This window comes from Eulemur rufifrons, chromosome 17 (genome assembly GCF_041146395.1).
Source record: "Eulemur rufifrons isolate Redbay chromosome 17, OSU_ERuf_1, whole genome shotgun sequence".
Lineage (NCBI taxonomy): Eukaryota > Metazoa > Chordata > Mammalia > Primates > Lemuridae > Eulemur > Eulemur rufifrons.
Genome location: NC_090999.1, coordinates 66801297 through 66824230, shown reverse-complemented (window position 1 = coordinate 66824230; position 22934 = coordinate 66801297). Strand labels below are relative to the sequence as shown.

The window sequence follows — 22934 nt, the reverse complement described above, 5'->3', positions numbered from 1 at the left end:
GGCTGAGGAGGCTGAGCTGCAGTTTGAGTCTGCATATTTGGGGTAACGCTACTTGGAACTACTTCTCATGGTAAACTAACAGCACGTGTGTGCCAGCCTTGCTACGGGTTGAACAGGCTCACGGGCTAACTCGGGGCAAACAAGGAACACCTTTGAAGATCAGCACTGTCCTTGCCTGCCCACTAGGTCCCTTGTCACACAGGTCCTAGGAAGATCCTTGCCTGCAGGGGCCTCACTTAGCATTTGCAGCCCTGGGATGAGGGTGAAGCCCACCCTGCCTCCTCCTGGAGGGCATTCTGGCTGCCCTGGGAAAGCAGCGCCTCCCACAGCCCCTGCTGCAGCGACTCTTACTCAAGACGGCACAACTCCCTTTCTGGTCATCTTCTGGCCAGTGGAAATTTCTAGGCTCCCTGAATCAGACCACAGATGAGCCCAGCCTCTTTACAGGAAGGTGTAGGATGTCCCTTAGAGCCAACCATCTCTTTCCAAATACAAAAAGAATAACTCCCATTTAGGCCCCTTCACCTGAAAATATACTTTTCTTTAGTGTCCTTTCCCAAGGGGCACACTTCCCAGGATTCCTTCAATTTCATTAGAATTTCCCCCGTCTCTGTGTGAGTCTGGGAGCTTCCATGAGGGCAGAGTGGACTCTAAAACATCTCAGGACAGACAGGTCTCTCTGGCTGTTCCCATTCACTCCTGGTGAGCACTGGGCAAGGACAGATGCCAGAGTCCAGACCAGACTCCCCCTACCCCACCCCACCCCAATCCTGCTGAAAGTGCATCCCAAGCACATTCTAGAAGACTGGAGCAGACTGCACTTAATCTAAAGCAAGGACCTTGGAGACGTCACAGAACAGAATCCTGATTGTGAGGCCAGAGGGCAGCAATTGAAATAACTGTGGCCAGTGCCTGTCATCTACAAGCCAAGCAGACAAACAGTGCATTTCCCGTGTGACACATTTAATTGATTATGCTCTGGGACTTCATCTATGGGCTTTCCACCGCAGGAGGCCACAGACCCTCTCTTTTATTGAACTTAGGTGTAAGTCAAGACTTCCTGAGTTACAAGTCTATCTTGAAACACTCTCCTTATTCTTGCTTAGCCACACAGAGGAGCTCAGACAAGAAAGCCCTCACTCTTACAACTCAGGTTGAGGTGAGCCAAGCTCATTTATTGCTAATTAGAATTTAGGGGAAACAGGCAATTAACTTCTCACCTCCTGTCATTCACTTGGAACCCCCTTAGGAACGAACGTCTGTGTGGTTATTCAGCATGGATCAAAAGTGCCTCTGGTTCCCAATCAGTGACACGGGGCACTAAATGTGGCACTTAAGCCCATCTGGTGAGAGGCCTTCACTTCTCACATTCCACCGCACACCCGAATGAGCGGCGGGAGAATTCCGGCTGGGACGAGTGTCCCCCCGACACTCCCCCTCCAGGCGGTTGTGCTGTTACTGAAGGAGGCTGCACTGCTACCAGCCTCATAGCTGAAACTCTCCCACTGCGACACCCTCTGCTCCTGTTCCACATGAACCCAAGCGCCCCCGACTATCTACCACCCACCACGCAGGCAGTGTTTATAAAACCCAGGTGGCATTCTCCCGGCCACAGCCAGCTGCTCACATTACAGAGTCAAACCTCACGTACCCACGTAGCTCAGGGCCTGGGGCATAGTAGATGGATCACAATATTTACTGAATGAAGGATCCACGAAAAGCATTTTAAAAGTGTGTCCTGACTTTCTTCTTCTACTGGTTCAGCTGCTTTCCCTCACCCAAAGTTAGGATGGGCTCAGATATTATAAGCCAATTTTCATATTAGCTTGGAAAAACATAGGAAGAAAAAAATCTGTTGCCAGTCTACAGAGGTAAAGATTCCTTTTATAAGAAAAATGTATTTATTTGAAATAAATATTTGTTGATAAGCTACTTACAGTAATGGGTGAGATTCCAAGGAGTATGTCCAAATAGCAAAAGGCCACAAATGGGTCCTATAAATCTTGGGGCCAGTTGCTAACTCCAGACCCTTAGCTTTGCGGAGCTCCTACTGCACTGGGCCGTGTACATGTGAATGTAGATGCTGAGACACAATGCCATAAGGGAGGGAAAACATTTCAAGTTCATGGGGATGTCTAGAAACAGGAGTGAGGAGTCAGCAAAGCCTGGGTGTGTGCGTGCACGTGTGCTTTGGGTGAGGAGGGTAGGTCAAAAGATCCCCCAGAAATGGGAAGGTAAAGGAGAGGCTCTGGAGAACAGAAACATCAAGAGAGGATGAAGCTGTTTGTCATGGCATGTCAGAGTAACTTCCCTCTCAGTAACAGCTTGGGGAAAACCAGCATCGCTCAGTAATGCCTTAGCGTTAGTGCATTTTGCGGGAAGGAATCTTGAAGAGATGCTAAGTTCTGAGTCTAGGTCTGCTCCAGGCGGAGGAAAGATCATAGACCTGTATGCAGGGCCGAGGAGCAGCAGTGGACACCTGGGTTTTGCCTCCTCAAAAAAAATCAAGTAAGTGAAATCGATGATTTGTAAATTCTTTGTTTTAACATTATCTCTTTTCTCATGACCATGAACTTCTTGCAGTTCCTGTCGTTCTGGCAACAAAAGGGCATCTGTTGAAAACCAGGAAAGGCCAGCAGCCTGAACCACAGTCTGGGAGTCTGTGGCTGAGGACCGAAGGCCTGTCGCAGGCTGATTGCAAACTGCAGTCATGCGTCACTTACCGATGGCGACACGCTCTGAGAAATGCAATGCTAGGTGATTTTGTTGTGAGAACATCATGGAGTGTTCTTACACAAACCCGGATGGTATAGCCTGCTACACACCTAGGCTAGACGGCGTAGTAGCCTGTTGCTCTTAGGCTACAAATCTGTAGAGCATGTTACTGTAGGGAACTGTATATCTATACATAGAAAAGGTTCAGTAAATATGTGGTATAAAAGATAAAAAATGATACACCTGTATAGAGTACTCAGCATGAATGGAGCTTGCAGGACTGGAAGTTGCTCTGGGTGAGTCAGGGAGTGAGTGGTGAGTGCATGTGAAGGCTAGGACGTTACTGTACACTACTGTAGACTTTATAAACACTGTACACTTAGGCTACACTAAATTTACATAAAAGTCTTTCTTCAATACATTAAACTCAGTTTACTGTAACATTTTTACTTTATAAACTTTTTAATTTCACCGTTTTAATTCTTTTGTAATAACACTTAGCTCAGAACACAAACACATGGTAGAGCTGTACAAAAATAACTTCTTTCTTTATGTCCTTATAAGCTTTTTTCTATTTTTAAATTTAAATTTTTTTTTTTTTACTTTTTAAACTTTTGTTAAAAACTAAGACACGCTCACATTAGCCTAGGGCTATAAAGGGTCAGGATCATCAAGACGACACTAGGCAATAGGAATTTTTCAGCTCATTATAATCTTACGGGACCACCAGCTGTAGTCTGTCATTGACTGAAACATTGTTATGCGGCATGTGATTGTACTTGGGGAAAATGGTTCATTTTCATCTTTTACTTGTAGTCAGTGAAGCTAATGTTTATGGTCCTTGCATCCAGCTCATCAACACTGCACTTGTCATGTCCATGCTAACCACCCCGCCCCACCCTGATATCCTCTTGGTGGGGAAAGAGTCTATCTGAACCTCCTGACATTAGTGCCTTCCACCTGAGACGAGATCACTTTAACACAACCCTCTTCCTTTAACACACACACAAAAGGGCTACTGTTTTGAGGCCACTCTGTTTGGATCATTCACACCATCATCAAATTTAAAAGTGAAAACATTAGGATAGCTTAATTTAGCTCTGCACTCAACATTAACGAAACACCTTTCAATAGCAAATTCTAAGGTTCTCTTCTCCAGGGAAACAGGGTTCTGCAGGCACCTGCACGTCATTTGTCTCAAAAGCGATACACACAACTGTTTCTAAAGTAAACACATATACAAATTTAACATATAATATTATGTAGGATTTTTAGCTCAAGCATAACCTCTGGTGCCCTTAATCTGTAAAATGAGAGAGTTAGACGAGGTCACATGGAAGGTTCCTCCTAGCACTATCAATCAGAGATCCTAAAACATTCGGCCAACTTCTCTGCATCATACCATCTAATGTGTAGGTTGTATACAATGTTTTCTAGCCAGATTTGAGACTTGGGCATGATTGATTCTTCTGCATATTTATGGCAAATAAATTGAGATAAGGAAAGCAATATTTGTTGAGCACCTGTGAAGCACCAGGTCTATTTTCCCATATACCTGGGCCTCGTGTTATTAATGAAAAGTGGCTGTTATTACCCCCATTGCAGATTAGTCAACAGTCAGGATTTCATATTTTACCTAGTTTTAACTAACCAAATTCAGCAACCGTCAGGATTTAATTTCAGTGATAAAAACTATATAACTGCATGATTTTTCTAGTATACTACAATGCCTCTCAAACAAATGAAATCCTTGCAAACTTAAAGTTTAAATTTATAAAAATATTAGATTACAATTATTTCTATAATTTCCTAACTGGGAAGCTATACAACCTTATTCAATTAAAAAAAAAAAACTCATTTCAATCTGTAACTGAACATGAAAACATTAACATCCATACACTTCAGAAAACAGCTGACAGGTTTTCTTTTCTTTTTCTTATTAGTTGAGGCAGGGTCTCACTCTATCACCCAGACTAGAAAACAATGGCACAGTCACAGCACACTGCAACCTCCAACTCCCAGGTTCAAGGAATCCTCCTGGCTCAGCCTCCACCATAGCTGGGACTACAGGTGCAAACCATCTTGCGTGGCTAATTTAAAAAATTTTTTTGTAGAGATGGGGTTTTGATATGTTGCCCAGGCTGGCCTTTGAACCTCTGGCCTCAAGAGATCCTCCTGCTTTGGCCTCCCAAAGTGCTGGGTTTACAGGTGTGAGCTACTGTGCCCAGCCCATTGACAGTTTTAACAATAACAGTTGATATTTAGTATTCCTGAGCCAGGCACTGTCCTAGGCAATTTAGAAGTATTTTATTTAATGTGAATAACTTTGCAAGGTAGGTATGTAGGATCCCAATTTTATAAATAGAGGAAACTGAGACTAATAGGGATTAGTACCAACTTTGTCTTTAAATGGAAAATGATTGAACCAGAATCAATTCCAGTCTGAACTGATGTCAGTCTATTCTCCATAGCCTCTCAAGTATTTTAATTTCTTGAAATTACCTTTTGTTATGTGATAATCATAACATTCCAATAATTTTGCTCAAATTAAAAGTACAGAGGCCTTGGAGATAAAATGAAGATATGAACAGCCACTAAACCCACTGAGCAGCCAATGAGCAATTCTGCAAGTAGGACCCAGGGATCATTTCAGCTACACTCACATCGGAGAAGGCCAACAGCATCAGAAAACATTGAACAAAAGGGCTTTCAATTTCCCATACTTGGTTTGTACACAAATGGTTACTTTAATAAGGAACACACTGACCCCCCCCAACTAGTCTTCCCTATGCTGATGTGGCCTCTTGTATGTCCCGACTTCCTCTCAAACTAAGCCTCCTGATGCTGCCGCCTGCTCATCAACAGTCCAACTGTGATGACGCTATTTTATTAGGTTATCACGTTACACTCTCTCCTTTTATAAAAACGAGTGGGAAAGCAAGAATGAAACTTACTGTATGTGTAAGCCACAGTCCTGGATATAATTCAACTCAGCCAACAACAGAAATCACAGGGGTCCCAAAAGTGCATTTAGCTTCAATTGGACTTTGACCAGTTGACTGGATGTCATCCATGATGAAAATAATAAAAGTAAACAAGCACAAAGCATTGGAAACAGATCACCAATTATGGGCTCTAGAGGGTGGGCTGTAATGAATGACTTAAAAGTATGTTTTTGCTTTCTGGTAATAAAACATCTCTTCACAGCATGTAAGTTAACTGTTCAACTTGCACACAAGTTTTAGTAAACACCAGAGGCTTTGAGTGTGTGTGTGAGCATGCGTGTGTTGAGGGGGAGGGATTTATGGTAAAAACTGAAGTAAAGCAAAAACAAGATATAAACAAATCAGTACTCTGTACCATGAGTTCTAAAAATGACTATAGAAAAATCGAGAAAAGTTATTATTATACTATCCATCCAAAAGGTCTATTGGAACCAAAGTGTTCCTTACATTTATAATGAGTTTTAGTTCAATTGTTTACTGCCCATATCCGTGAATATAAAAGCATAAAAAATTTAACCAGGCCAGGCACGGTGGCTCATGCCTGTAATCCTAGCACTCTGGAAGGCCCAGGTGGGAGGATCGCCTGAGCTCAGGAGTCCAAGATCAGCCTGAGCAACAGCGAGACCCCGTCTCTACTAAAAATAGAAAAATGAGCCAGGTGTGGTGGCTCGCACCTGTAGTCCCAGCTACTCAGGAGGTTGAGGCAAGAGAATTGCTTGAGCCCAGGAGGTTGAGGTTGCAGTTACTGAGTTATGATGACGTCACTGAACTCTACCCAGGGCAACAGAGTGAGACTCTGTCTCAAAAAAAAAAAAAAAAAAAAAGTTAACTAGAAGCCTTGGATCAAAAATCCCACAATTTCTCAGAGCATTTCCCCTATATATTAGCAATGATCATTGATAAGAGATTTTAAAAAGGCATGGCATCAAGGTTTTGTGTTCCCAGAAACAGGATTTGGGGGATGGGAATTAAGAGACTTACTAAATTTGTCCTCAAATGCCCATCCTGAAGCACTAGCAGTTACTGAAAAGAATACTGCTTCTAGTGCCCGTATCGAGAAGCCTAAGAAATTCTCAATTCTTCCTCATGACTATCTAAGGGCATAGAACAAAGGAACTCCTTTTGTAGAATGTAACCAAGAATGTAACTATAGCAGTGCCCACTCCAACTACATGTGAATCAAAGCAAGGGCTATTTCCTGATAACATCCAATGTCTCACCTTAATTAAAAGAGTAAGTGTTCCTTGGTTTTGCTTGCATAAGAAATTACATGTCTCATACTGATTTAGTTACTGTATTATGACTGTGTCACTGGGCTACTTAGGTGACCTGAATGTTTACAAGAATTGCTTTAATCCAAAAAGCAAATAATTGTGTGGATGGAGCTCCTATAACTGTTACTCAGTCCCCTGCCGTATGCATGCATTGAAAGTCTGAGCTCCCACTCCAGGCCCTAGGGACATTTGCCAATGTCTGGAGGAGACAATTTTGGTTGTCACAACTAGGGGTAGGAGGTGCTATTGGCATCTAGTTGCAATTGGCTGCTAAATATCCTATGATACACAGGACAGCTCCTCACAACAAAGAATTATCCACCCCAAAATATCAGTAGTGTGAATTTGAGAACCCTTGAGTTATATGCACTAAGGATACTGGGGTACTGGTGAGGTAGGAAACACAACAGAAGACAATGAATATGGGAGCTGCCCTGGTAGAGCTCATAATCTGAGAAAAATAACACTTTATATATGTATTTTTTTTTAATCCAAAGAGTGCACACAATTATCTGTATTTAAATACTTTTATTTTCATGTCACAAAAAAAGCAACAGTGTTTGCAGTTAAACATGCCTTTCAGTCAGTGCTGGTCATATGCAAAACAAGTTATCAGAAATATAAAGAAAAATAAGCCTTTTCCCTTTACAAGTGAAACAACACAATTTGCATATACAATATTATATGTACATAATATTTTCAAAATCTTCCACAAAAGACAGATTATGATACAAATTTAGAATTCCACCAACAAGCTCAGACTTAAGGAACTGAAGAACTCTATAGGTGTTTAAATACAAAATGTAATAGCTTTACAAGTTTCTAAGTAATTACTTTCCAAAGTACTTGAAAGAGACTATTCTTCACAGCAACATGGAACACTTGGCTTTAATCAAGACAGCTGTAAGACTGTTTGTCTCAATGTGAGTTTGTTGATTAATGCAAATGCTCCAATTATGCTGTAATTCTCATTTTATATACACATACACGCACAGTGTATTTTGTACTGATGGTTTATACAGTCCAACTTCTGGAGCATTTCATTCAGCTAAGCCATGACCTTTACTTCCTTAGAAGTATTTCAAATTAAGAACTGTTCAGAAATATCACTAATGACTACCATGACTAACTCCAAAAAGGTGCCCCTTTCTTTTTTATTTATGATCAAAGTTAAATGTGTCATGAATAAACTTTTATTTTTTCCATAGCAGCAGGTATAAGTAATAGCAAAGTATATGCTAATTTTTCAATACTAAACCTGAGAGTTTGATGTGGTAAATAACATTTCTTTGCAAATTTTCTAGGAGTCCTATCAATGTCTCTAAAATTATAATATGGCAAATCTTTAGCATGGAGTAGCATCATGATAAATGCGAAAACAAATAAATAATGCTAAGATGTTGCAGTAGGAAGACAACAAGGGACAGATATTTGCACATGCTTATGCTTTGATGCAAACAAATGCAGTCATAGCATCTATCACGTGGTGGATCAAGAGACAATGTGAAATATAAGAATACCAAAAGTGAACGTGTAGGTCTGGATGCATGAAATGCACACAAAAACACAAGGCTAACGAGATAGCACTGGCTTAAATTTTTGAGTGCCGTTGAAGATAACATGTAACAGCATAGGACTGAAGACAAAACAGAAAAAAGAACAGGAATGGTCCAACTACTGGAAAACTGAGGAGAGAGATGTAGCCACACAGAAGAATTCTGGGTAGGAAAGGATCAACTTGGCCCGCCACATGTGCAGGCTGAAAGAAAGAAAGGGCTTGCCCCTAAAATTCTTTTTGGATTAGTTTTTGGGTCCACGTTGTCATTCACTGGAGCCATGGCTATAACTCAAAAGGTACATTCCAAGAATCAAAATAATTTCTACTGGGTACACAAAAATATGTTAACTGCAACACATTTCTCTAGATGAATCAGAATTCCAGGCCTCAGGAAGAAGCTACTCTGAAGGGTCTTCAAATGACTTCTAGGCAGCACTCTTATTGGCTTACCAGCTTCACTCACTTACCAGTTACTATAAGATTAATCAGCAATGAAGTGTAAACACACTTTTATTCAGTACTGGCCCCTGTCTTTCTAGAATTTACAAAAGCACTGGTCTCTTTTCACCGTCTCATTCAGTTTGAATCAACATAAGAAATGCTGGATCTGATTAGCTTTCACCACTCAACCATACCCAAGCGTCTTCTCCCATCTTATCTGTTGCACACCTGGTGCCATTAGCTATACTCCCACACTGCTATACCTTCAAGCCAGATGGTATGAATTTAGTAGGCCTTTATTTTTGTTAGGTACCTGCAAAGGACTAAGCATTAAAGGAAAATAATGGGAGGAGAGTGAAAGCAAATTACATATGTGTGTACATACCTAAATCCTTAAAAGCATATATCATGGAGAATAAAACAAAATAACCACAAAACAACTATGCTACCTACTGATAAATGAGAAAATATGTAGGAAAAAAAGTGACCTGTCATATCATGAAACTCAACTTTCATTAGGTCCCTACACAGCCATGCAAAAGACTAAATACAAAATGAAATAACAAAGATATGAAAACATATTTATACTTAGTAAGAATATCCCCCTACCAAAAATATAAATCCCTCCAAAACAAACAAGGAAGTAAATAACACACAACTACTCTACTCACTATTGCCTACACAGGCAATAAGGGAAGGGGAGAAAGGGAGATTTGTCATACACTGATCCTCGATTTTCATTAGGTACCTATATATCTATGCAAAGGACTAGGTACAAAAGTCAATATCATGAAAGCATCTATATACATCTTTAAAAAGGATATACCCTGTCCTTTTCCTCCTAACCCTTTCCCACCCATATAACCCCTCCCCACACAAAAACAAACCCGAGTTATAAAACTATTGCCCCCACAGGCAATGAGGGAAGGGAAGCAGAGGAGAGTTATCATACATCTGGACCTCCATGTTTCGTTATGTACCTAACATGTCCCAGCAAAGGACTGGGTACTACATGAAATAACACACAGAATGTAGCAAGCATTTATATACATTAAAAATATGTATGTATATATGTACACTCAGCCTCCTCCCAAAGAAACCAAACATCTATTCTACCATTGCCCATCAGGCAATGAGGGATGGGGAGTATGGGAGATTTTTCATAGAGTCAATCTCAACTTTATTACTATTAAGTACCTAAATAGTCATGCAAAGGACTGGATTCAAAATGAATTTAACACCAAAAAGGGGTAAAAACATTTATATACAGTAGAAAAATTATATATCTTGTCTTTTTCTCTAATAAGCCCATTCCCCATTAAAAATCTCGAAAACAAAAAAACAAAACCAAGCCCTACAGTACTCATGTACTATAGCCTGTGTACACAGGCTATAGAGGAAGGGAAAGAAGATGCGTCACACCTCTGGGTCTGGGTCTCTTATTACACTGGATTCCTACAATTCCAAACAAAAAACTGAGTTGGAGTGAAAGAACAAAAAATCCCAGCAAAACTTTTATATACATTTAAAAAAATACAAACCCCCAAATCCCCCACCCTTCTGCCAAAAAGCCCTAAACAACTACTCTATTAGCCATTGCCCAGACAGGCAATAAGGGAAGGGGAGAAGGGAGATTTTTTCATAGAATGAACCTCGATTTTCATTACGTACCTAAGTATCCATGGAAAGATCTAGGTACAAAATGAAGTAACAGAAAAAAGAAGCAAAAACATTTATATACATTTCTAAAAGTACATTACCCCCACCCTCCTGGGAGAGGGGTTGAGTGAAAAAAAAATACATATTACTCTACAACTATTGCCCACAGAGGCAATAAGGAAAGGGGAAAAGAGGAGATTTTCATACATCCGGACCTCCACATTTCATTAGGTACCTGTATGTCCAAGCAAAGCACTGGGTACAAAATGAAATAACACAATATAGTAAAAAAACTGTACATACATTTTTTAGAAGTATATATCCTGCCCTTAGTCCCCTTCCACCCCCCAAAACTTCAAGAAATCTAAACTACTTAAAAAATTTTCCCCATGTAGATAAAAAGGGAAAGGGAAAGAAAGTGTTACATGTTATACATCCAGAACTCCATGGTTCATTAGGAACCTACACATCCAAGTGAAGCTCTGGGTCCCCAGTGAAATATTATAATAAAGCAAAAACATGTACATATATTTATAAAAGTATATACCCCAATACCCATAAAAGAACCCCTGAAACTAATTAACTACTCTCCTAGAGACTGTCCACACAGGCAATATAAGGGAAGGGGAGAAGGAGAGACCTGTCATAGATGGAACCTTAATTTTCTTCATATATCCATTTAAAGACAAGGAAAGAAACAAACTAACAAAAAAGTAGAAAAAAATGTATACATTTTAAAAGTATACAACCTTACCCTGAAATCACTTTCTCTCCCCTAGCAAAAAAAACTTCAAAAACCCCAAACTACTCTAAAAGTATTGCCCACACAGGCAATGAGGGAAAGGGAGAAGAGGAGATTGTTATACATCCAGAACTCCATGGTTCATTAGGTGCCTCTCAGTCTGGGCACCCGATGAATTAATACAGTATAACAGTAAAAACATGTATATACATTAAGTACATTTCCCTGACCCCCCTGCCCCGCTCCCCCCATGCCCCACCCTGATAACTACTTTATTAGCGATTGCCCAATGGGCAGTAAGGGACGGGAAGAAGAGGAGATTGTCACACATCGGTACCTCCACATCTCATTAAGTACTTTCATGTCCATGAGAAGGACATGGTATGAAATGAATTAGTAATACAATGTAGTAGCAAGTATATTTATACACATTAAGTACATAGCCCATTTTCTCCCAAGGCCCCAAATCAAACTACTCTACTAGGTATTGCCTAAAGAGGCAATAAGGAAAAAGGAAAAGAAGAGATTTGTAATACTCTGCACATCAATATTCATTAAGTATATATGCATCCATGCAAAGAAACAGGTATGAAATAAAATATGAAAAAGTAGCATAACATTTATATATACTTGAAAGGATGATATACAACTCTAGCCCCCAAGACTAGATCAAAGCAGCAGCAACTATTAATACAACTACTCTGTTATTGTCCACAAAAGCAATAAGGAGAAAGGCAAAGGGGACATCTGTCACACTTCTGGACCTCCACATTTTATCTACATGTCCACAAGAAGGATGAATGAAATAGAAAATGAAATGACATTCACAAATAGCAGCAAAAACATTTGTACACACTTTTACAAGAACATACCCTGCTCTCCTCTCAACATTACCACCTCCTTCCAAAACAGGGAACCAAATAACTACTCTGCAGCTGTTGTTACAGGCAATACGGGAAGGGGAGATGAGATGTCATAGGACGATATATCACGTTTCATCAGGACAAAAATGTACAAAATTAAAGAATATAAAAACCTATCAAAAACACACATATATGTGCATTTTAAAAGTATATATCCCCAACCCCAAACCACTCAAAGAAATCAATCAACTATTCTGTTAGCTATTGCCCATGTAGGCAATAAAGGAAAGGGAGAAGAGGAGATTTATCATACTTTTGGACCTCCACTTTTCATTTGGTACATACTTGGCAATGCAAAGAATGAAAGCACAATATAAAAGAATGTGAAAACCAGCAAAAATATATACCTTAGGTTTTAAAAATACAAACAGGAGTAGGGAGGGGGAGGGAAGCTCTTTAAAAAGAGAGTTAATTCCAATAAAAGCAAAAATTATAAAGTCAAGGTGAGAAGACCTACATCAAACCTATGACCTTAGTTCTTAGATGGGCCTGTGTAACTAAATCCAGGTCTAGTTTTGCAACTCAGCCTAGGAACTGCTGTCCTTGGGCCTGAGTACACCTTCCTGACAGCCCCAGGAAACAGGGGGATTGTGTGAGTGTTCAGCAACTGGTTCCAGGTGCTTTAGTTTAAGTAGAATCTTCTGAAAATCTAACTTGATAACAGTCTATCAATAATCCAACAAAGTCAGCACTTAACTTTAATTTCTTACTTCCCAATCGTAAGAAAGGCTTCTTTCTGTTTGGTACCCAGTAATACCAATGCAGCTGGATTCGCTCTCTATACCCAGGACTCTTCTGGCAGCAATTTTGTTCCCACAGTGGCCCCATAAAATGAAAACACATATGGCAAAGAAAATTAGAGTTAAGTAGAACCTGTGATAGGAAGGAAGTTCACGAACAATGAAACAGTGACAAGCAACAAAATTTCATTTAAAGAGACTTAGATAAGATGGAAGAAGGCACAAGCTTATGGTGGCAGCTGATACTACTTGCAGTTTAATACACTAATCACATCATATTAAAAGAACAAACTGGACTCCGATTCCTACTTTTGTAACCTTTCACATCTCCAAAGCATAAATTTTTCTTCCACAACTCCAGATTTTCAATTCTATCTTTCCTAATAATCTTGTAAGATGTCCCTTTTATATTCAAGTAGACCCTCTCTCTGAATGAAGAGAATACCTATTCAACAAGTACCTCATTGTGTCATGAATCTGTGTGCTTATATAAAAAAGCATACTGTGACTTCTGTGCTTCAATCTGGGTTCTCAGAAATACAGTGGCTAAGATATAGTTTTGGGGGAGAAAAACTTTGAAAGCTACCATTATACTTATTATACTACAAGTTTTACCTCTTATTTAACCTTATATTCCTAAGAGCTAGTTTTTAGAAGTCCCATATAGATGGGGTGACTTTAATTCCATGGAATCTGTGGGGAAATCATGGAATTCTGTGGGGAAAAACTGAGGTGAAGTTTTAGTAACTACATATAATTGAGGTGAGGGCTACAAATGAAACTACAATTACGGATCTGGTGTCATGGGAATGAACGGCCTTTGCTTGTGGAGATAGCTCTTTTTAGCCCATGTTTTCATAAAGTTTTACTTGTAACAATACCCCCCCCCACCCCACACCACATGCAGACACACTCATAGAAAAAAAATGATATAATTCAAGACAAGATTTGCCATATGCAGAATTAACACACATTCCAAGAGCAATGTCAAGATGGGCAGGCAGAACTGAAGAATCTTAACCAATTTTGAGGAGTAACAAAATTTAAATTCTGTATCAAAGTGGAATTCAGTAACACAACATGGTAAAAAAAATCAGCAATAATAAGCAAAAAAAACCCTCAAAAGTTTAGTATTTTTCCCTCACTCTAAAAATACAAAAACATCCTAACTTTCAATATCAACTAAATTATCATTTACCAAAGCACAAGAGGAATAAAGACCTACAGTCACCCCAATTTCAATAAGACATATTTAGATGATTCTGTGATTCTCAGGATATAATATTTTTTACTCTAAAGTGAGAGATAAATGTTTAGAAAAGACTAAATTGGGGGAAAACACACTAGGATTAAAGAAGGCTATTTTTTTTAGCTTGCCAGCCTTTTAAATTTTGTTATATAAAAATATTTTCACAAAATAAAATTTAATTTTATAAACAATCTCACATATTCTAACTTCACACCTGCTGAATAAAAAAAGGTGACCTTTCCCATTGTCTGACTCCGTGGAGTGTTTTAAGTGCTTGCAAATGGGTAATTACCCTTTTTATGTACATAGAAGCTGTTTTAAAACAAAATATAAAATTCTCAACAATTATTAGGAAGAAAGCTTTTCTCCTAAGAATCAAAGAAACAAAACAATCTAGGTATAAGTCTGCATAGCTCAAAAAATTCAAGTACAGTATTTCCCCTTCAGAAGGAGTAAAAATGCCATACAGTTTTGGATATCCGCCCTCATTTTTCTTCTTTCTTTCTTTGACCACTCCTTTTAATGTTAGTTTGACCACAATAAAAGAAAAACTATGATTTTTCAACTAAAGAGAAGTGCTATTTTTGATATGGAAAAAATTCAAAGCCCACCATATCTGATTTCAAGTTCCTCCTAGTCCACCTTCTCTTTGTTCCTTTAAGGTACTATGGTGAACTTCAAATAAAAATTTTCAATTTCTCAAAGGCCCTATTTTAAAATATGCTTCTAATATGCTACTCTATCATATAAAATGAAAATCCACACATGGCTATGATTCAGAGAGAAAGTGTCTATGATCTATGATGCCAAAAGGTAACTTAAATTGTATGCTTGGTAATAGTGATAAAAGTCATGATGAAAAACACCAGTGTTAGCAAAATGCTTGCCACAAACATAGAAATACTTCTCAATAACATAAGGTATATCTACGCAGGGAGTGATAAAGGTGTACAGATTTAGGGAATATCAGCATTCATGAATAACGTAATTATAATTAAAGCTAACTTTGTTTGGAACAGTTTCCTATGGTAATGCTATAAAAGATGAAAAAGAAAGTGTTAAATATTTGGAAAATTTAACCTTTTGGCATTGTTATTTAGTTTTTCAATACAACAAAAAAATTTCAAAAATCTGTAGCACCTGGCTATTCTGCAGAAAAAAATACAATAGTTATAGTTATTAGACTTTTTTCAGAAAATAAAGGATTAATCAAAACCCCAAATCAAAGTAGATCTGCACACCTGAGATCAGTTCTCTACAGTGCATGCTTTATTGTCTTTGTTACCATACTCTTGGTATCATACTAACTTTGTACCACATTCCAATGACATCTATCAACAAGAAGCAACAAATGGCTGACAAAGCAGCAGCCTGCAAAGATGGTGGCTCTTATGGTAGACCATTCCTCGTTCCACTGTGTTCAGTAACTTTCTGGATACTGAGAAATAGAACTGAATTCCAGAACAGATGTTTCCCCCATTTGTGTATCTTCAAAGTAGAAAAATTATTCATTGTTTCTGTAGATGGTTGGCATATAAGTGAATACAATTTTGTAATAAATAACTACATACTGCCCAAAGACATTTCAGAAAAGACAGATGAAAAATACAATTGGGCCCTGAGCTAACTAGAACTCCTAAGAGTGCAAACAACTCGGCAGCAATCCTGGCTTTACCTTGGCTTTTGCAAAAGCAGCAGAGACCAAGTTTATAAGTTTTCTGAATGGGCGACAAAATGAGGTGCGGTTGTGCATGCTACAGCCACCTCGTCAGGGTTTTCAGGTTCTTCTCCATCCACTGGATATTCAACTGAATGACTTCCAAAGCCTCCTGGACACAGCGGAGCCGAAAGGTTGCCTCTGACTGATTTTCAAAGAATGCCTGAACCTGTAAGTTCCACATAGAAATATTTCAAAAGAAGAAAAGGACAATAAACCTCAGGTAACTCCGGCTATCCATTTCAAATAAGCTGTAACTTAATGATGGCTGTACTGCTATCTTGAAAGCAGTAGAGAGAAGAAATAACTTTAATATTAAGGGTGTCTACACAGAGTTCCCGATCAAGTATGGTGATATCTGAAGTAATTTTTAAAATGAATTCTCTTTACTCCCATAAGAATACATTTTCCTAACTTACAATAGAAAAAAGATGTCCAAGTACAATAAGTGAGGTTGAGTCTCAAGTTTATCTTGGTGCCATAAATTTGCCCTTTGAATAGGATTCTTAAAAACAATTTCATAATCATTTTCATTTTATTGTTTTATTTTTATATATTTTATTATTTTTATCAGGAAGACAAGGGAATACTGTCCAGATAGAAACAAAAATGTTTCCTTATTACTTACTATATATCCCACCCTCTAAAAGTGATCACAGTGCAGAATCATTAGTACTGATGACGGAAGACAGAGAAGGGACAGGGATTAGCATGAAAAGCCACCATATCACTTACACTGAGCAGCCTGAGGGGAAAAGAGTTACCTAATCTCCCTACTAGCATTTTATATAACCAACCTCAGATAAATGGGGCTTTGTTGAAAACAGGTGAGTCGATCCAGCAACAATACTTTGTATAGTATAGGACCCCAGATGGAATCTGAAAAAACACAAAAATAAGAGCAAAAAAATGAGGCAGGTGCTGGTGAGCAAAGCATCGTTCCTGAGTGCAAAGGAAATGCTTTAACACCAAGGGCAGAGTGGAGCCCTCCTCCCGGGAAATGTAGCCCACTAAAGCAGGGTTAGGCCTACACACACTTACTGCCAGTGGGAAGAAAAGGTGGGAGAAATAGGGAGGAGTTGGGAATATCCAGATAAATTATTAATCCATTTAATCTTCTCAAAGATCAGATCATACACATAGAAATGTTATTCTTGCTTTAAAAGAGAGAAAGAAGGGAAAAACCGACATGTGCTATCTATCTGGGTGCACGCTCTTAACTGATGCCTTGGCGATGAAGAGATACTTTTCAACACACATAGCTAAACAGTTATTATGACACAGTCTGTGGGTCCATGCTGAGCTAAGTGACCTGGTGCCAAGCAAGGCAGAGCTGGGTTAGTACATGAATGGGACACACTGTTAAATGACTCATGCTATGGAATTATGTTTACAAATGTAAAAATTTCTGAATGTTTCAGTGAAACTGTCACAGAAGTATCTTTCCTCTCACAGCAAATTTTAACTCCTGTGAACAAATACAACACTGGGAGACTTTTTCAAATGCAGAGCCCGAGAATACTCAAAGTTAGCAGTTGTCTGAGAAACTTACTTCTGTACAAGCTTATTCCAGTTCTCTTTGACAAAATCCCATGCCAGTAAGTGTCCAGGAAAACATCGGCCCACTGTTCTAATGATAAAAGACAGCTTTTGTGTTCGGATGATATCTCCATCGAGGCTACTTTTCATTAACCTAAAGAGCAGAGCAGATTCAGCCTTCAAAATAATTATTCACAAAGAAGTGATGACTGAACTTAAATCAGTATTAATTTCTTAATTAAAGCTCTGTAGCAATTCAAGGAAAGTAAGTGTCAGGTTAGTCTAAGACTGATCCACAGAGTGAAAACGTCATTTTTTTTAAATGAAGGAAGAACTTAACCAACAAGATAGGCATTTACCTACAATAATAAATAATTTTTGATATAGGAAGGACATTCAGAAAATAAATTCTGGTAGAATTTATTAGAATTCTGGAGACTGGCATTTCTTTCTAGTAAAAACCTTATTTTAGTAGGCAGGTATATTATATTACAACTCTTAAAGAACTGGGCCATTTGAATGATTTGAAAATGAAGATACACTTCAGAATATACTCTTGTTATTATTAATAATAGTGAACATTTATTGATACTATGTACTAGATAATGTTCTAAATTCTTGACATAACATGCTATGGGGACAGGATTTATTACCTGTCTAGCTGAAGTCAGATAACTGCTCCACAGGTACACAGCTAATAAATACCAAAGCCTAGTATTTGAATATAAGCAGTTCTCATCTACTATGCTATACAATCTGCTTATAGTGAGAAAACACACACCCCAAAAAGAATGCAGCAGTATTTTTAGGGGGGGAAATCCAAGCATCTGATGAAATGTGACGGGCTAAATAAATTATGATAGAATCATACTGTGGAATACTATGAAGCCATAGAAACAAATGAAACAGGTTTTATGAAGTGACATAGCAAATCTCAAAGACTAATCATTCACGAAAAAGGATATCACAAAACTTTACTTGAGTGTGGTATAAACCTATATGTAAAAAATGTGGTTAAATACATATATACATATGTACATACATCTATCCCCATAGATAAATATACAGAGCAGAAATGACCCTTATTAACAGAGAAGAGAAAATAAAAATGGAAGAGAAGGATCATGAGAGATACTTTTACATTTTACTTCATTTTCTTAGATATTGTTTGAATATTTTACAATAGGAAATTATTAGTGTATTACTACATGTAATTTAAAAATAAAAATTTTTCTCTGTTTCTTTAGGTCAGAGGCTGGCTAACATTTTAAAGAAAACGCCTATTTATAGCTTAGAAAGTGGATCTGGGCAGGTGCTAAAGACATTTCTGGGACACTATTAAGATCTACCTGAGCAAAATTACACGAGAGAAACAATGAGACCCAGGTACCCTCCTCTGTCCTTCTTGATGTGACTTTCAACGTCTGTGTCAGATGTTTCACATTCCTGTTGGCTGCCTAGAGCTCCTCTACCCCGCCATTGCCTGTTCTTCCTGTCAGGAGGCCCTATTTACGGCCTTTCTTTCACCCTATGAAACTCACATTTCTGGGCCTTCATCAGCTACATATAAAAAAGAAAAAGGCTGACAAATAAATTCACGTGAAGGTAGAACCTATCAGCTTATTACATATTATCTGAAGTGCCTACATTTTCAAAATCACAGCTTGACCAGAGCAACACCTTGGCACAAAAGAATGCAGTACTGTGTTGTGTAAGACAACATACTAAGAGAGGAAGATTTTTGAGCAGGGAGTAGAAGCAGGTTGTGATTCCTGACATCTCCCAATCTCTTTGGGCAAAGCGTATTCTGCCTATCTGTAAGAGTTCAATCTCTGAGGTGAAGCCCAGCACACGTGGGCTCCTCACCACACTGCACAAGTCAGGCCTGGCCAATGACAGAAGGGTAGAAAAGGGAGATCTCAAACAAACAAAAAAAAAAAAAGCGTTCCTGTAATAGGAGCACAATGATTTTATGCCTTTGGTTTCTATCTATCACATTCCTTGGGTGGTTTCATACCAGTAAAGTTTCCGTACATCCTCTGAGCTGGCAAGTGCTTCAAGTATTTTGTTCTTCTCTGCTTCAGAGCCTGCAGACGTGTACTTGCTTAAGAGGAATGACCAGCCTTTCTCAGTTTTTGCTCCCACTTTGAACACAGTAGTCATGACGTCAGTAGGTAAGCTGTAAGACAGGTGGTCAGATATGAGAAGAAGAAAAAATTCTGAATACAAAGGTAAGGAGTTGACTAGTGGGAGTGTTTCTGGGGTCGGGTAGGAAATAATTGCAAAAGTCTTAACTATACAACTCAGAGTCAAGAAAAAGGTTAATTTAGTGACTGCTACTATCCTAGAAGTACAATTATTAAGAACATTCGTTCAATTTAATACAATAATTATTCATGAGGCACTCATAAAAAACCCGGTAGGCAACTGGCTGGATGCTGGCGAGGGGAAGAGGAATGAGATAGTCTCTGCCTTCTGGGAACTCACAGGCTATCACAAAGTTTAGAGCAACACATACACGCACTACAATACAGTGTGGTAAATTCTGTGGTAAAAATACATCAGTGTATATGGGGGGCGGTGTGAGAAGAGGGGAAGAAACAGTCCACTGCCTTTATTAATTAAGATCTCAGAGCTGGAAAAGGCTCAAAAGGTTATCCGAATTCCCCACCCCAACTCTCCCTCCGATGCTTGAATCTTCTGTCCATAATGCCCAGCGAGGAACCGGGGGAGAACCAATCATCACCCAAAGCATCACTGCTAACTGCTAACTCTACCTGCTATGTTTTAGTCCTAAATTAAAAGAAACTTGTTTGTCACCTTACACCCATTAGGATGGCTGCTATCAAAAATGCAGAAAATAACAAGTGTTGACAAGGATGTGGAGAAGCTGGAATGCTTGTGCACTGCTGGCGGGAATTTAAATGGTACAGCTGCTATGGAAAATAGTATGGCAGTTCCTCAAAAAATTAAAAATAAAATTTCCATACAATCTAGCAATACCACTCCTAGGCATATATCCAAAAGAAATGAAAGCAGGGTCTCTAAGAGATATTTGTACACCCATGTTCATGGCAGCATTATTCACAATAGCAAAAAGGTGGAAGCAACTCAAAGGTCGAGCCATGAATGAATGGATAAATAAAATGTGGTATATACAAACAATGGAATATTATTCAGCCTTAAAAGAGAAGGAAATTCTGATACATGCTACAATCTGGATGAACCTTGAAGACCTCCTGCTAAGTGAAATAAGCCAATCACAAAAAAGACAAATATTATATGGCTTCACTTATATGAGGTGTCTAGTGTAGTTAAACCCACAGAAACAGAAAATAGAATGGTGGCTGCCAGGAGTTGTGGGGAGGAGGAGGGGGGAAGTTGTTTAATGGGTACAGAGTTTCAGTTTTGCAAGATGAAATAGTTCTGGAGATTGGTGCCCAGCAATGTGAATATACTTAACACTACTGAACTGTACACTAAAAAATGTTTAAGATGTTAAATTTTATGTTATGTGTATTTTACCACAAAAGTCTTGTTTGAGAGCACAGATGCACAAAGTTCACCCATATTAACACTCAGTTTTATAACACTGAAGACCCAGGATGAGAAGGTCCTGGTTTCAGTATAGGATGTGAGGTAAAGAGGAGGAAAGCGATTCACTTGAGTAGAAGTTTACCTCACCTTTGCGTTCCATTGGATGCTACCCAGTCGTCAAACAGCTTCATGGCAGCAGTGCGGCAGTCCCCCAGGCTGTGGGTGCAAGCAAATTCTAGCAAGACTGACCGAAGCTCTCGCATAGATGGGGTGCCCTCATCAGTCCATGTTTGCTGTTGGATTTGGTTTTGAAGCAATTTAAACACCCTAGTCTAGAGAAACAAAATAGATTATAACAGATTAGTAATAATTAGGGCAATCAAAAAAATTAGGATAAGATCTCTTTTCCCCAACATTTATTCAATGAGAAAAAAAGGGGGGGCATAGATATTACTCATTATGTATCAACTGACCATATGAAGCCCACATATGGCTGGGATGAAACCATTCAATAACAAAGGCCATACATAAGGCTGCTATAGCCAAGGGGAACTTTTAATGACATAACTCAGAAAGAATTAATGACTTCTGTGCAGTAGGGAACATTTATGCTGTGTGTACTCAGCTAGAAGTTATTTTTCTGCCAAAAAGTATCACTTATAACCACTGCTGAAAGGAAGTTGGAACTTCCTGACCTTGTGACTTCAGAATCTATAAAACCATAAAGCAATGGGAGAAAAACATGCTTCTTTATTGATGGTTAATGCTTAAATGTTTCTGAATCCACTGTCAACAGTATATTTAACATATCAACTAGTCCGGTGCTACAACAAATTAAACTAATCAAATTAGCAAGAAAATGAAGCCTGCAGGGAAGAATGGTTGTTTACAGTTTATTTCTTCTCCCAAGCTTTTAAAAAATTTTCAGACCTACAAAAAAGATAATGCAATGAATACCCAGATACTGTTCATCTAGAGTCAATAGTTTTTAACACTCTTACATTTGCTTTGTTTCTGCATATGTATAATGCACATACACACACAACTTGTTTTTTTTTCTGGTTTTAGCTGAACCGTATGATAGTTACAGATATCATATTTCATTTACAAATATTTTAGCATGCAACTCACAGAAATGGGGACATTCTTCTACAGAACCATAATACCTTGTTACACTTAAGAAAATTAAGTTATTCATTAATATCACCTACTATCTAGTCCATTTTTATAGTTTCTTCTGAATGGATGTCATTGTTGAATGTATACTTGAGGTATTAAGGAACCAACAACTTTTTCATCTTTCTCCACAACAAAAGCATAAAAACTGTACATAGCATGTGGAAGTATTTCTATATTACAAGTTGTTATACATGTGGAGGGGTGAGGACACACAGAATTTTAAAAAGCATGATAAGAAAAATGCATTTATAAATGCCACTGGAAAGAACAAAAATTCTAATATAAAAGATGCTTTTAGGCATTTTTTAGAAAACGTTCACAGCCATATATAAGGATGATAAAAGTGAAAAAAAAATTTACAGGTGCCCCCCTCCCCAGGGATGTCAGCACAGGAGGATTTCTTCCCCCTGGTTCTTCTTCACCACCACTACCATTATCACATCTCATCTCAAGTAATCCACTACCACAGATGACCACATACAAAAACTCTTAATCCCAGAAATTCAGTTCAAGTTCTTCATACAGCATTACTTTCTTCCCAAGTACCACTGTCAATACTTAACATGAATCCTATTTGCAGATTTTTAAACTGTTGAGGCCATTTTCTCAGCAGAGACAAGTCTCTTGTGGAGGTGAATATAAAATGGAAAAAAGAG

The 22934-nt window shown here is 38.5% G+C and overlaps 1 protein-coding gene across 1 annotated transcript in view; it reads right to left on the bottom strand.

The window, feature by feature from the left end:
* Nucleotides 1-16058: 16058 nt before the first annotated feature.
* LNPEP (leucyl and cystinyl aminopeptidase) overlaps nucleotides 16059-22934 on the bottom strand; it is an 85520-nt gene continuing 78644 nt past the window's right edge. Inside the window, exons 14-18 of the mRNA XM_069492308.1 lie at nucleotides 21247-21431; nucleotides 19580-19741; nucleotides 17576-17716; nucleotides 16821-16902; nucleotides 16059-16192 (exon numbers count right to left, since the gene is read on the bottom strand). Coding sequence (XP_069348409.1) covers nucleotides 16061-16192; nucleotides 16821-16902; nucleotides 17576-17716; nucleotides 19580-19741; nucleotides 21247-21431 — 702 coding nt within the window. The 3' untranslated portion in view covers nucleotides 16059-16060. The remainder of the gene's footprint in view (nucleotides 16193-16820; nucleotides 16903-17575; nucleotides 17717-19579; nucleotides 19742-21246; nucleotides 21432-22934) is intronic.